Here is a 15,021-nt window from a genome sequence, read left to right as displayed (position 1 = left end):
CCGGGATGGTCTTGATCTCTTTACCTCGTGATCCACCCGCCTTGGCCCCCCAATGTGCTGGGATTACTGGCATGAGCCACTGTGCCCAGACCGTGGTAACAGTTTTCAATCTGTGGTTAAATGAGGCTGACCTATTGTGTACAAGTCTCATCTGTAATTTTTGTTGGAGTATAGTGTGCATGGGGGAAGGTCTCATTTAAGTCCTGCCCATGCTTTCTCAGGAGTCTTAGAGTCAGTTCTGGTAGGCTGGAAACCCACATGATATAAAAGCATATGACGAAGGCCACCAGGCGCATTTCACTGGCCCCTGAAAGCTGGAAACAACTGAGAGATCTTTGCCTCATTTATTGAGGCCCAGAGAGGGGAAATGAGAGCCAGTGTCACCCAACAGAGCTGGGACTGGAACCCGGGTCTGCTTGCTAGTATGTGTCAGGCCCCTCCCAACTTCGAGTGTAGGGAGAACTAGTATTTGAGCCGAGGTCAGTGAGGCTTATTCTTTCCATCACATCTCTGCCCCATCGTAGATGTTCTAACCATGGACTGCAAGTCAAGGTTGCCAGAGTGTGAATGAGCACAGCTCTTTGTGGTGGGTGGTTTACACTCTGGGTAAATCTCATTGGCATTCAGTAGTTCCAGACTATTCTGGCCTTGACTTCCCTTTTGACCTTCAGGTAGGTGGGCCCTGGAACAGGAAAGTACCAGGGAGGAAATGAGCCCAGAAACTGATATCCCTTTGTGGCACACTCTCATTCTCACTCGGTGCCAGGCCCCTTTCCTGCTCTGTGGTTCCCCTTCATTTCCTGTCCCCTCTCCCACTCCTTCCCAGCCTTGGAGAACTGCTCAAATGTGTTGCATATACGTTTTTGGACTTCTTTTTTTTTTTTGAGACCTAGTCTCACTCTGTGCCCCAGGCTGGAGTGCAGTGGTGCAATCTCGGCTCACTGCAACCTCCGCCTCCCGGATTCAAGCAATTCTCGTGCTTCAGCCTCCCGAGTAGCTGGGACTATAGGCGCCCGCCACTATGCCCGGCTAATTGTTGTGTTTTTAGTAGAGACGGGGTTTCACCATGTTGGCCAGACTGGCCTACAATTCGTGACCTCAGGTGATCTGCCTCCCAAAGTGCTGGGATTATAGGCATGAGCCACTGCGTCTGGCCTGATTTTTTTTTATATTTCTATATTCTTATAGATAAGTACTGTTTATTGGTGTTGCATTTCTTTTAAATTTACATAAAATATCTATAGACGTTGTTGTACATTTTTTACTCAGTAGTATCCTTTCTGCGATCTAGCCATGTGGCTGAGTGTACGTCTCATTCATTGATTTTTACCTACTCCACAGCATCCCATGCTCTGTGTCCTCACATTTGACTGCTTTGGTCCTTTAGTGATGGACACACGCCTGGACTGCCTACATCTCCCTGCTACCCCAGCCAGTGCTGGCATGAACCTCAGAAGATCCCCTGTGGATCTGTGCAGCCTCTGAGCTGCAGCCCCAGAAGGAAGCACACTGTGCCATGGGTAGTTAATTTCTTTTGTTTTCTTTTCTTTTTTTTTTTTTTTGAGACAGAGTCTCACTTTGTCACCCAAGCTGGAGTGCAGTGGCACCATCTTGGCTCATTGCAACCTCCGCCTCCTGAGTGCAAGCGATTCTCCTGCCTCACCCTCCTCAGTAGCTGGGACTATAGGCATGTACCACCATGCTGGGCTAATTTTTGTATTTTTAGTAGAGACGGGTTTTCACTGTGTTGGCCAAGCTAGTCTTGAACTCCTGGCCTCAAGAGATCCTCCCGCCTCAGCCTCCCAAAGTGCTGGGACTACAGGCATGAGCCACTGCACCCAGCCATCAGTTAATTTCGTTAAAGGCCAGATTGCCTTCCAGTGTGGCATATAGGTTTATACGTCTACCAGTGATGCATACATAATAAGGTTTGCTGTTTCTCCACATTCTCCCCAATACTGACATCTTAATTTTTGCCAATCTGATAGATGTAAAGTGGTATCTTGCTTTATTTTGCATTTCTCTGAATATTGGTGATGTGGATTATCATTTTAGGGACTCATTAACCATTTCCACTTTTGTGGCTGCCTGTATTCTTTGCTTTTTTTTTTTTTTTTTTTGAGACAGGGTCTCACTACGTTGTCCAGGCTGGGGCAGTGGCATAATCAAGGCTTACGGCAGCCTCAGACTCCTGAGCTCAAGTGATCCTCCTACCTCAGCCTCCTGAACAGCTGAAACTATAGGGACGCACTACCACTCCTGGCTTAATTTTTGTTTGTTTTGAGACTGTTTGTTTTGAGACAGGGACTCGCTCTGTCACCCAGTCTGGAGTGCAGTGGCACAGTCACGGCTCACTGCAGCCTTTGCCTCCTAGGCTCAAGTGATCCTCCCACATCAGCCTCCCAAGTAGCTGGGACTACAGGTGTGCACCGCCACACCCAGCTAACTTTTTGTATTTTTGGTAGAGACGGAGTTTCGTCATCTTGCCCAAGCTAATCCCAAACTCTTGGGCTCAAGTAATCTTCCCACCTCAGCCTCCCTAAGTGTGGGATTACAGGCATGAGCCACTGCACCTAGCCTCATAATAGTCTTAATATGTTCTATTAGGTTAATTCCTAAGGGGGGGATGGGAAGGAGTAGAGGAATTTAATGCCCAGCAGCCCAAAGGTGGACTAGTATCTGTGACGCGGTGGTTATGGGAATGGGTGCTTTGTCTCATTGGCCTGGGGTATTTGCAGACACCAGCCATAAAGGAGAGAGAAATGGGCATGACCCTGGCTCTTTCTCCTCACACATCCCTACTGCTGACTCCCAGCCCCCGCTACTCTGGGCTGCAGACTTCCCCTACAGCTATTTGTTATCGCTTTCTGCTTTCCTGGGAGTTCTGTGCTGTTTTCTCAGATCCATCTACCTCATTCTTGCCTCTGGCTTTCCCAGGGTGGTTTCCGGGAACAAGCTGGCAGCCTGTGTTAGATTTCCATTTACTCAAGAGTTGGAATCCATCATGTCTGGCTTTAGTGCGTAACTCTCAGGTTCATTCACAACATTAAGTTGTGTATTAGAGATTACTTTAGGACTCCATTCAAGGCCTTTTTTTACCAGCAAAAAGTACTTTATAAAAAAAGTGGCCGAGTGCGGTGGCTCACCCCTGTAATCCCAGCACTTTGGGAGGCTGAGGCAGGTGGATTACTTGAAGTCAGGAGTTCAAAATCAGCCTGGCCAATGTGGTGAAACCCTGTCTCTACTAAAAATACAAAAATTAGCCGGACATCGTGGCGCACGCCTGTAATCCCAGCTACTCAGGAGGTTGAGGCGGTAGGGGGCATCACTTGATCCCGGGAGGTGGAGTTTGCGGGGAGCTGAGTTCGTGCCACTGCACTCCAGCCTGGGTGACAGAGCGATACTCTGTCTCAAAAAAAAAAGTTTTAGCTGGGTACAGTGGCTCATGCCTGTAATATCAACACTTTGAGAGGCCGAGGTGCGTGGATTGCTTGGCCAGGGGTTCAAGACCAGCCTGGGAAACTCAACACAACCCTTTCTGTATAAAAAATACAAAACAAATTAGTTGGGCGCGGTGGCATACACCTAAAGCCATCCTCCCACCTCAGCTTCCCGAGAGCTGCTTGATCGCTTGAGCCCGAGTTCAAGGCTGCAGTGAGCCGTGATGACACCACTGTCCTCTAGCCTGGGTGACAGAATAAGACCTTGTCTCAAAAAAAAAAAAAAAAAAGTTTAATGTTTGTGGTTTGCACAGATTATATTTCCTGTCTCCTTATAAATATAGCTGATGTCTGGAGCTTTGGCTGTCCTTTGGGAGAATGGAATCTTCCTTTAATTCTTTTCTCTCTGTTTTTATAGGAACGATGTATTTAAAATCCACTGGCTGATGGCGGCTCTTCCTTTCACCAAGTCTCTTTCCTTGGTGTTCCACGCGGTATGTATTAGCATTTTGGGGATCATTCATGAAATTACGTATAATGCCTGTGTGAGCAGGCAAAAGAAATTTGAAGAAAGGGGATAGATTGGTGGGAAACAAAGACAAAGAATACATTTCTCATAAAGCCTCCTCTTGTCTGGGAGGGCCTGGCCATGCGGGTAAATGATTACCACCTCCCCTCATATGAGACTTCAGACATCTTCTAATACTGCTTACAGACCTACAATTTTTCTAGAACACTTATTATTGTTTTTATTTCTTTGTTTTTTTTTTTTTGTTTTTTTTTGTTTTTTTTTACCATTTCTAGAGATGAGAGTGCCACCTGCTGACTTGTTTCCACGACTTTTTTTTTTTTTTTTTTTTTTTTTTGAGATGGGGCCTCACTCTGTTGCCCAGGCTGGAGTGCAGTGGTGCGATCTCTGTTCACTGCAAGCTCCTCCCCCCAGGTTCATGCTATTCTCCTGCCTGAGTCTCCTGAGTAGCTGGGACTACAGACGCCCACCACCATGCCCGGCTAATTTTTTGTGTGTTTTTAATAGAGACGGGGTTTCACCATGTTCGCCAGGATGGTCTCGATCTCCTGACCTCATGATCCGCCCTCCTCAGCCTCCCAAGGTGCTGGGATTACAGGCGTGAACCACTGCGCCCGGCCTCCACGACTTTTTTATGTTTCCAGATATTCTCTCATGTAGCTATGTGATTTGAAGTTCAGTTCAGTATTAGCATATTTATCTGAGAGAAAATTGATGCTATAAAGCTGGAGGCGTGAGAATTGAGCTTCAACTTTGAGTATTTGGAACTTATGCAAATTAAAATGAACTTGCCCAAGGGGGTAAGATCATAACTTCTCTTGTCTGTGGGCCTCCAAGTGCCTATGGAGCACACTTGCAAGGATGACAGTCTCTAGACATGTACTCTTTGCTGTACTTGAAAGTGCCCTCCTTGGAAAAGGCAATAATATATCCAGTGGCAGCGTCACAAAATGACAATGATTTGGATAATTTCCCATCTGGGTCCAAGTTAAAAGATTCTTTGTGGAGCCATGTAGATAATGAGTGATTCTGAAATGCAGTTGTTTGATTTCAGATTGACTACCACTACATCTCCTCCCAGGGCTTCCCTATCGAAGGCTGGGCTGTTGTGTACTACATAACTCACCTGTAAGTATGCAGGTCCACGTGAAATACACCATGAAATGACATACAAGACAAGTGGGGGTGGGCAACAACCTGCCCTGAGTTAACCAGCCGTGCCCTCCTGTGGCAGCCTGTCTGGGCCCCTGCCCTACTAGAGGAGTGTAGCTTGTGGGTAGCTGTCCAGACTTGGGAACTCGGGCTTAGTGGCATGCTCCTGCCTCCCTGCGGCCATTGGCTGTTCAGGCTGTGGGGTGCAGAGCTAACTTTGTGTTCCCTGAAGGAAGTGGTGCTCATGTATGATGTATTTCGTAAATTTGGCTGCCCGTCTTTTGTAAGAAGCTTGTGAACTCATAGAATGAGCTATGCAATCTAACTGGCAGTGAGAGTCTAACGAGACCCTCTGGTGTCTGTTCCTTGTTTTCTCTTCCAGTTTGAAAGGGGCGCTACTCTTCATCACCATTGCACTCATTGGCACTGGCTGGGCTTTCATTAAGCACATCCTTTCTGATAAAGACAAAAAGATCTTCATGATTGTCATTCCACTCCAGGTAAAAGAGCCCTCATCCCGTTTGTCACTTCCTTTCTTGGCACTTAGCAGGGCTCAGCTTCAAGCCTGTATGGGAAGAGGGAGTCAGCTCACCCTGAAACCCCAGCTTCTGCTAGTGGATGTTGAAGACTGGGATTCTCTTTCTGAATTCTGAATAGACTTCCGGTCATTGCACTGGGAGATGCTTGGCCATCAGTCAGCCACTGGCCTTTGGGCACCTAGATTTTGAGTAGAGAGCTGCTGACAGTATAGGGAGACACACAGTAACACATAGTACTGTTTTCTCTTCTGCATCATTTGCTTCATAACTAAATGGTGCCCTTGGCGAGGAAGCTCAGAGATGTAGTGATTTTATTAACAAAGTATTTTAAAACCGTGCACTACACCAGTGAGTTTCCACAGGTAGAATATGGTAGTAGACATGGGGGCAAACATTTCCTGAATCCTTACCATGTTTGGGGCCGAGGGCTGAGGCCAGCCTTGCAAGGCTGTGAGTCTTTTGGGGGAGGAGCCTTGTCTTACTGGAAGCAGAACTTGGATGTAAAGAACTTACAATGAACAGAGAGGTTTTAGCAGGGATGCACAACTACCCTGCTGTGCTTGACCAGACAGCATCTGCTTGACAGAGTTGGCCCCGTGAGCTGTTCTCACATTTTGGAGCACAGAGTAAATGTGGAAGGTTGGGGGTGGAAGGGGACAACTCCTGAGGCACCCAGATCAGCCCTCCCAACTCTGGCAGACTTTGCAGCAAAGCTTCTCTCCGAGTTCTGACAGACCTCATCCACCCTTACGTTCAATAATGAGGAATGTGTGTTGACATCACATGAATGGGACAGGCCAGTTGCTCAGGGTTTCCGAGGAGAGAGTAAGCCCTCAAGTTGGAAGGATCAAGGAGGGCTTTGTGACAGAGATGGGGCTGGCCTGGGTGTTGAAGGAAAGGAATGTGACAGAGGCAGTGGCATGGCAGTAGATACATATGACCTTGCTGCCTGCTGAGCAAAACATGCTGAGGGACTGTGCCAGTCTTTTGGCTTTCGAGCCACCGGGGCCACTTCTTCAGCCAGACTGAGTCCTACAGCCTGCCGAGGTCTCGGAGTTGCGAATGACGGAGCCTGGGTTGTCACCCGGCTGTGCGTGTGCCTCTTCCCTTTAGTAGATTCCCTCATCCCTCTAGAGTCTCCCCCCCACCAGCCTGAACTATGCTGTCGTGGGGCACAGCCTTCCAGGAAGCCTGTCCTGGGCTTCCCTGAAAGACAAACACACAGAGTTCCATGGAATCATCAGTCTGAGAAAATAAGGACATTTAAGAAATTAAGAAAGTTAGGAGTATTTAGACAATAGAACTAGTCTGGGAGGGCCTTGAATGTCAGCCTGAAAAGTTAAAACTGCTTCCTTTTGGCCATGGGCAGTGACAGAAAGTTTCTAAGGAAGGAGTAGATGATGTCCATGCAAAATGGTGTTTCAAGAACACTCTTGACACGTTGTTCAACACTGGGAACGTTCTGTCTCTCATGTAGTGTGTGAATTAAGGACAAAATGGAATTTTGAATTTAAGATTTGAAAGCCTTTGTTTTCTACTTTGTCTTCTTATTTTGAGACAGGGTCTCACTCTGTCGCCCGTGCTGGAGTGCAGTGGTGATCATGGCTCACTGCAGCCTTGAACTCCTGGGCTCAGGCGATCCTCCTGCCTCAGTCTCCCGAGTAGCTGGGACCACAGGCGCGCACCATCACGCCTGACTAATTTTTTTTTTTTTTTAGTAGAGGTTGGGTCTCACTATTTTGCCCAGGCTGGTGTCAAACTCCTGGACTCAAGCAGTCCTTCCGCCTTGGCTCCCCAAAGTTCTGGGATTATGGGTATGAGCCACCGCACCCAGCCCTACTTTGTCTTTTTAGATGGAGCCACAGATGCTAATGTTTTGGATAGACAGGGCTTCACGAGCAGCGTGGGACAGGGAAGAACCCAGAAGCTGGGTGTCATTGGAGACGCTGAAATTTCAGATAATTTTTGCATTAGTATTAAATGAAATTTCAGATAATTTGATTCTAAGTCCTGTATAGAAAGAGAAATTACACTTAGAGACTTCCTAAATAATAGCGCTACCGATTTTACATGCAAAGTGTGCAGGATTACCTTTACAGCAAGTCAGGCAGAGTATTTGGGACCAGGGACTTCTCATGGGGTGTATAGCTGGAATGATAATCTCTGCATCCATTCCCAGTGGTAATCTTCAAAAGGAAGTATTATAAGTGGTAAATTTCCCTTATGCTCTGCGGCATCTCAGTTTAGCCAGCGGAAAGACTTTTTATAAAGACTTACGCTAAGAGCCTAATAATGGGCCTGAGTATATGAGGCACAGCCTTACCTTTGGAGGGAGAAGCAGTGTGCAGACTGGTGAACCTCAGTGGAAGAACTCGCCATGTCCTGTGTGGGGAGGACCTGGACTTGAATGATCCTGTGAGCAGCAGTGTGGCCACTCAGCTGTAGGGCTGGCATCAGCCATTCTCACCGCTCTGGTCTCTGAAAACACAGTTCCATCGTCTGGCACTTAGATGAGTTATTGTCACTGAGCACCATGGCCTGAAAAGTGTGGGCATTATGGCTAAATAGGGTGTTAAGTGCCACCTGTCCAGCAGTCCAGCACCTGAGTGACTCCACTGGGTTTGGGGTACCTGAAAAGCAAAGTGTCCCTGTTATCTGCTGCTGCATAACAAATCACCCCAAAACTCAGCGACTTAAAACAACAATAACCTTTCATTCTCTCTCGCAGTTTCTGTGGGTTAGGAATTCAAGAGTGGCTAGCTGGGTAGGTCTGACTTGGGTCTTGTGGTCATAGTCACACCGTGGCTGGGAGCATCTTGAAGTCTCCACTCGCATCTGTCTTCTGGGCTGAGAAGCTTGCTCAGGTGGGGACTGGGACAGCCGGGGCTCCTGGGGGGCCTTTCCGTCTCCACATGGTCTGTACAGCAGGGTAGTTTCAGGGTAGCCAAACTTCTTACAAGAAGGCTTAGGGCTCCAAAGGTCCCAAGAGAGCTGGGTGGAAGCTTTATCTACCTTGGAAATCACACAGCAGCACTTCCATTCTTACTGTATTAGAGCAATTACAGGCCTGTCCAGATTCAGGGAGATGGCATAGAGACTCTCCTTGATAGCAGAGTGGCAGAGTTCTGGAAGAGTACGTGGGACTGGAAAGAATGCTGTGGTCGCAGATCGCAGGTCTGGAGGCCAAGGTGTACACCCCACACTGGGGCTGCTAGCATCATAACAGTCCACCCATGCTTTGGGGCCTCAGCAAATTCTCATGTCTGTAGGTCCTGGCAAATGTAGCCTACATCATCATAGAGTCCACCGAGGAGGGCACGACTGAATATGGCTTGTGGAAGGACTCTCTATTTCTGGTCGACCTGTTGTGTTGTGGTGCCATCCTCTTCCCAGTGGTGTGGTGAGTAGCTCACAGGGAGGGAGGCCACATGACAGGTTGGCTGTCAAGCCGGACAGCTGAACTGGCCATTCCCAAATTGATCTCAGCCACGTGGGATGTGTGTTTAAAAGTACAGCTTTCTGAGTCCCAGACTGACCTGAATCAGCCTCCAGGGGCAGAACCCTGTGTCTTTTTCCAGTTACTCAGGGTATTCTGGCAGAGCTAATCCGTCACCATGAGCTGGCATTTAACAGAGTTCTAAGACAATAGAGAGGAATTGGGAAATGAGAACTTGGTAGTAACTTGAAGCAGCAGCCTGAATTTGTGGTGGTGGTAGGGAGTTGGAGAAATCCCATAAACAGCCAGTTGTTGCCAACTTAGGTGGAAAATGAGGAAGTTCATTAACATAAAACTAGTGATAGTTCTCAGCACACAAACATTTTTGATATTTTCAGAATGGATTGCTCCATTCCTGGAAATGGCAGTGTTTAGATGCATAGATTGTGCATTGGGTCTGTGTAAAGAAGTGTTAGTGTCAAGTCAGTGGTTGATGAGAAAATATCCTTATTAAATCACATGCAAAGTGGTAGAAATTCAGAAGGCTAGCAGCAATAAAACAGTTTACCCTTAGTGATCTCATTCCATGGCTATTGGAATGCAATTCTTTTGAAATAAATTTTAAAGAAAATAGATTTACCCCTGCCTTCCATTTGAAGTGAAGTGTTTCTTTTTTTTTTTTTTTTTTTTTAACCCGAGATGGAGTTTCACTCTTGTTGCCCAGGCTGGAGTGCAATGGCTCAATCTCGGCCCACTGCAGCCTCTGCCTCCCGGGTTCAAGTGATTCTCCTGCCTCAGCCTCCTGAGTAGCTGGGATTACAGGTGCGTGCCACCATGCCCGGCTAATTTTTTTTGTATTTTTACTAGAGACAGGGTTTCGCCATTTTGGCCAGGCTGGTCTCAAACTCTTGACCTCAGGTGATCTGCCTGCCTTGTCCTCCCAAAGTGCTGGGATTACAAGGCATGAGCCACCGCACCTGGCTGAGGTGCTTCTTATTGCAATGCCCCATCCAGTAAATTAATATTTTTGAGGATCCTGGGGTTTGTCAGTTACTCTCATTGTTTATAACATGGTGCCAATGGAGAGTACTTCTCATTCCAGCCAGTTAGATTCACTCTTCACCCTAATTCCATCATACATCACACATGATCTCGTATCAGTTCAGCAGACAGCTACCAGCATAGAAGACAGTATGAATGATGCTCCTACCTCAGCCTCCTGGGTAGCTGGGACCCCAGGCACACACTACCATACCCAGCCAATTTTTTGTAGACAGGGTTTTGCCATGTTGTCCAGGCTGGTCTCGAACTCCTGGGTTCAAGTGATCTTCCCACCTCATCCTCCCAAAGTGCTGGGATTATAGGCATGAGCTACCGCACCCAGTGGAATATGAATGACTCTTCCTCCTCACTGCAGCCTCCTGCCGTCCTGCACAGGAATTAGTCACTCGGGTATCTGTAACATAGGATGTCCAGCATTGTTTCCAGATCGATAAGAGCACCTCATTAGGGAACAGAGGTTCACACCCTACTTTTACACATGCCACTATCAGAACAGTCAAATATAAGGAACCCCAACAAGCTGTCGAGGTGTAAGCGCCATTTCCTGCCCCTTGTTAATTATAACACTAATGAGCAGATTCCAAATGGCAAAATTTCTTAAGGTAAATATCCTAAAAATTACTGTAAAATGAAAAAAGCAAGTACTGGAGAGGTGATTCAAGGTTAATAATATTTTTAGGCCAGGCGTGGTGGTTCACGCCTATAATCCCAGCACTTTGGGAGGCCGAAGCGGGCGGATCACGAGGTCAAGAGATTGAGACCATCCTGGCCAACATGGCGAAACCCCATCTCAACAAAAAATAAAAAAATTATCTGGGCGTGGTAGCATGTGCCTGTAGTCCCAGCTACTCGAGAGGCTGAGGCAGGAGAATTGCTTGAACCCAGGAGGCGGAGGTTGCAGTGAGCCAAGATCATGCCACTGCACTCCAGCCTGGTGACAAGAGCAAGACTCTGTCTCTAAATAAATAAATAAATAAAATAATACTTGTAAATATCCCGATTCACCCAGCATTGCTTCAGGGCCAGCAGTGTACTGGTTAGCTTTCGTGTGGTGTTCCATTCAGTTCTCAAGCAGATAGCCCCTCTCACAGGTGGGCAAATTATGGAGGATTTAGGAAGAACAATTGATTTGCTGACAAGATGAGTGACAGTGTCAGACCACAGCCACCTTCCCTCACACAGCCTGTCTGCCTGTGCCCTGTTCAGTCCTCAGGAAAGTCTCTGTTGGTGGCTTTTCATGGTGCCTCCACCTCTCACCTGCGGCTTCTGTGATAATGTTAATGTTCCTCTGCCTGAAATGTAATGGTGGTCATTAGGTAGCAGCACATCACAGCCCCAGACAGTGTCCCTGGAGGCTGGCATTTTTCAGCAATGTTAAAAATCTCCACTCAATGAGTTTGCATGGAGCTGTATGTTCACAGCTCTTAGACCTAGACTCTAGAAGTCAGCTGGTGACTTTCTTCTAGGGTTTATTCTCTTCTGGTGGCAGGTGAGCTCAGTGATGCTCCATTGTCATGGGAGCGTTGGGTGGGGTGGTTGTGGGAGTGAGAGATTAACGGGAGCATTAAATGATGGAGTTTTGTTTTCTCCTCACGCTCTGGTCCCTGCTAGCCTTATTGCCACAGATTTGGCCAGCAGAGGGCGACTTTACCTCAGACGTGTTGATATCAACCATCCCCCGTTTTAGGGAGAGTGCTCTAAAGTGATGTAGTCCAACCTTTCAGCATGTAATTGAGAAATTCAGCCTCAAGTTACTAGAGCTGGAAATAGAGAGGAGTGCAGATTTGTCAGCTAACTTTTTGTTCTCTAAATGTTTATTTTTAGGTCAATCAGACATTTACAAGAAGCATCAGCAACAGATGGAAAAGGCAAGTTCCCTTGTGCTCATTTTGTGTTGCTCAGCTTGCTCTGAACCCACGTGCTGGGGCACTGTGGAGGAGTAGAGGCAGCCTATGGTCTCAAGATGCTGTCTTCCTGGGAGGAGAGCTAGGGGAGGCCTGGGGCCCACTTCGTGAGAGCAGCCAGGGGTAGTTTGGAGAAGGTGGTGTTGAGTCAGTTGTATAAGGAGGAGGTTGGGGGTGACTGCTGCTTATTAAGATGATTCATTTCATTTCCACTTGTGATTGTGATTTTCACCTTCTCAAAACTGAGTCAGGAAGAGAAAGTCTTGTCTTGGAAGGGCCAGATAACACTTCTCTGTGAGAACAGGAGGGATAATGGATTGGAGATGGCTATGTGTAAAGCAATCCTGCCGGCTGATTTAACACACTTTCAAAATAGATGTGTCAGTATTCATTTAAAGCAAGACTCTGATGACAGAAGGAACCTTGAAAACTACCTGATATTGAAATGGTTGTGCCCTTTATAGCCCTTTGCATCTCCTTGACTTTCCGGTCATGCCTCCTAAATCAGAAGAAAAGCTGCAAAGAAAATGTTTTATGTGGTTCTGGGCTTATTTGAATAATGTTCATGACCACAGGCTGCCATAGCACAAGTGAGAATTTCAGACCCCAAGGGTTTAAGGAGCAGTGCTCTCTCTCTGAAAGCTCAGAACGGTCTCTGGATCCATGATATCGTACACCCAGTGTGGATATTAACATTCTTTAACGCAGGTTATGAATAATAAATAAAACAGGTTTTTGTTGTTAATAAAGTTTTGTTGCTGACCCTATTTCTGATTATAAAGCCAATGTAGATTCATTTTAGAGAATCTGGAAAATGTGTAGTAGCTGTCAATCTTATTTCATAAACCTGGTATATAACTAATAATGCATTATTTCTTTAAATAAATTAAATTAAACATGACTTTGAGGCTTCACGCCAGGGTCAGCCCTAGGTTGTTATTTAGGGCACAGTATTCTGGAGGATCTCGCCAGTTTGGGCCTGGAACAGATAGTATGGCATTCCTGCTGTCCAGGCTCACGTAACTTTTGCTGCTAGGCAGCCTGTGTGCAAGTCACACCCAGGCTAGGAGCCTTGGTTGGTGGTCAGAGGCCAGCCTCCCAAGGCCCACGCAGCTTCTGCGACCTGCACCAGCTTTTGTTTTCTTTCTAGTCCTGGGAATAGCACTTCTCTCGTTTTCTCGTTTTTTTCCCTCAAAGATACCAGGTTCCCTTCTTTTCCCTCTGGAGTGTCCTCTTGTGATAGGTTCTTTTCAGTGGCTTTAAGTAGGAGTCACAGAGCTTTTGCTTCTAGCCAGGCTACATAGCCTTTCTTGGAGCCCAGTAAAGCACCCTGCCATCATTAGAAAAACCCAAGGTAGGAAGTACAAATCCACCTCTGGGAATAACTGGGGATATTCTTTTTTTTTTTTTTTTTTTGAGACGGAGTTTTGCTCTTTTTTGCCCAGGCTAGAGTGCAATGGCGTGATCTCGGCTTACTGCAACCTCCACCTCCTGGGTTCAAGCAATTCTCCTGCCTCAGCCTCCCAAGTAGCTGGGATTACAGGCGCCTGCCACCACGCCCAGCTAATTTGGGGATATTCTTCTGTTTTGAGACAGAGTCTTGCTCTGTCTCCCAAGCTAGAATGCAGTGGCACGATCTCTGCTCACTGTAGCCTCTGCCTTCTGGGTTCAAGCGATTCTCCTTCCTCAGCCTCCCAAGTAGCTGAGATTACAGGTCCCTGCTACTGTGCTCAGCTAATTTTTGTATTTTTAGTACAGATGGGGTTTCACCACGTTGGCCAGGCTGGTCTTGAACTCCTGACCTCAAGTGATCCGCCTGCCTCGGCCTCCCAAAGTGCTGGGATTACAGATCTGAACCACCACGCCCAGCCTGTTTGGGGATATTCTTGTCCTTATTTTTCTTTTATCATATTATATAAGAAGGTAGTTTTATTATATTTGTAACTTGTAACTTGGTGAACAGGTAGGCTTTTTCTTTTTTTTTTTGGAGATGAAGTCTTGCACTGCCTGCCAGGTTGGAGTGCAGTGTTGGGATCTCAGCTCACTGCTACCTCCGCCTCCCAGCTTCAAGCGATTCTCCTGCCTCAGCCTCCCAAATAGCTGGGATTACAGGCGCCCACCACCACACCCAGCTAATTTTTTGTATTTTTAGTAGAGACGGGGTTCCACTATGTTGGCCAGGTTGGTCTCAAACTCCTGACCTCGTGATCCACCCGCCTCGGCCTCCCAAAGCGCTGGGATTACAGGCATGAGCCCCCGCGCCCGGCTAGGCTTTTTCTTATTTTAATATATCACGATGAGACCATTTAACTTTATTATCTTATACACTTCCATATTTCTCATTGGTTCTTCCGGCTGTTTGGCTAAAAATGTGTAAAAATCCCAAGGGCAGTACTTTTTGTTGGCGACGCTTACCTGTGTGTTTCTCCTTGCTCGATCCTGCCCCTTGATGAATTCCTCCCTTCTTCGCGTCCTCCCCGACTCTGCTTCGTCCTCCTGACTCGCCTACCTGTTCAGTCCTCCATCTTGCTTTAGCGAGTGTGGGGTGGCTGTGGTGACTGCCACTGGGACCATTTATTCCACCTGAGGTTGGTTGGTAGCTGAGGATCTTAGTAAGGTGCTCTGTCTGGAGTAGATGGCACAGCAGGTGAGGCAGCGTGGGGTCAGCTTTGTCCCCCAGCATCTGTAGTAAAGGGTAACTTCCTTTAACAGGAATGCTTTTGTCATGGCCTGGGCACACAAGGCAGTTTCTCATTTTTTTCCACCAGGTGACAGCATGAGACCTTCAGCAGAGAGCGAATCTAAGGGCAGGAAGTCGCATAGGTAAACCAGGGTTCACATTCCCCATTCTTAGGAAGACATCTGCTAAGGAAGCACCCATTTCTCATCAGCAAATATCACAAATCCTCTGAAAGAGGGACAGAGCAGATTAGAACGGGATTGTCATTTTGGTTCCTGT

The 15,021-nt window shown here is 47.1% G+C and overlaps 1 protein-coding gene across 8 annotated transcripts in view; it reads left to right on the top strand.

Annotated features, from left to right (window-relative positions):
• Positions 1–15,021, top strand: part of GPR107 (G protein-coupled receptor 107) — a 91,190-nt gene that overhangs the window by 46,594 nt on the left and 29,575 nt on the right. For 4 of the 8 annotated variants that reach the window (XM_055270707.2, XM_055270705.2, XM_055270703.2 and 1 more), the window contains 5 exons: positions 3,859–3,934; positions 5,024–5,097; positions 5,504–5,621; positions 8,930–9,060; positions 11,983–12,026. In XM_055270707.2, the coding sequence (XP_055126682.1) occupies positions 3,859–3,934; positions 5,024–5,097; positions 5,504–5,621; positions 8,930–9,060; positions 11,983–12,026 (443 nt within the window). Of the gene's footprint in view, positions 1–3,858; positions 3,935–5,023; positions 5,098–5,503; positions 5,622–8,929; positions 9,061–11,982; positions 12,027–12,982; positions 12,998–14,830; positions 14,886–15,021 lie in introns of all 8 variants that reach the window. The other 4 variants (XM_055270704.2, XM_055270702.2, XM_055270706.2 and 1 more) reach the window with 2 other exon arrangements.

The sequence above is a fragment of the Symphalangus syndactylus genome, chromosome 3 (assembly GCF_028878055.3).
Source record: "Symphalangus syndactylus isolate Jambi chromosome 3, NHGRI_mSymSyn1-v2.1_pri, whole genome shotgun sequence".
Classification (NCBI taxonomy): domain Eukaryota; kingdom Metazoa; phylum Chordata; class Mammalia; order Primates; family Hylobatidae; genus Symphalangus; species Symphalangus syndactylus.
Note: the sequence above shows the minus strand (reverse complement) of the source record. Positions and strands in the feature narration are given on the sequence as shown.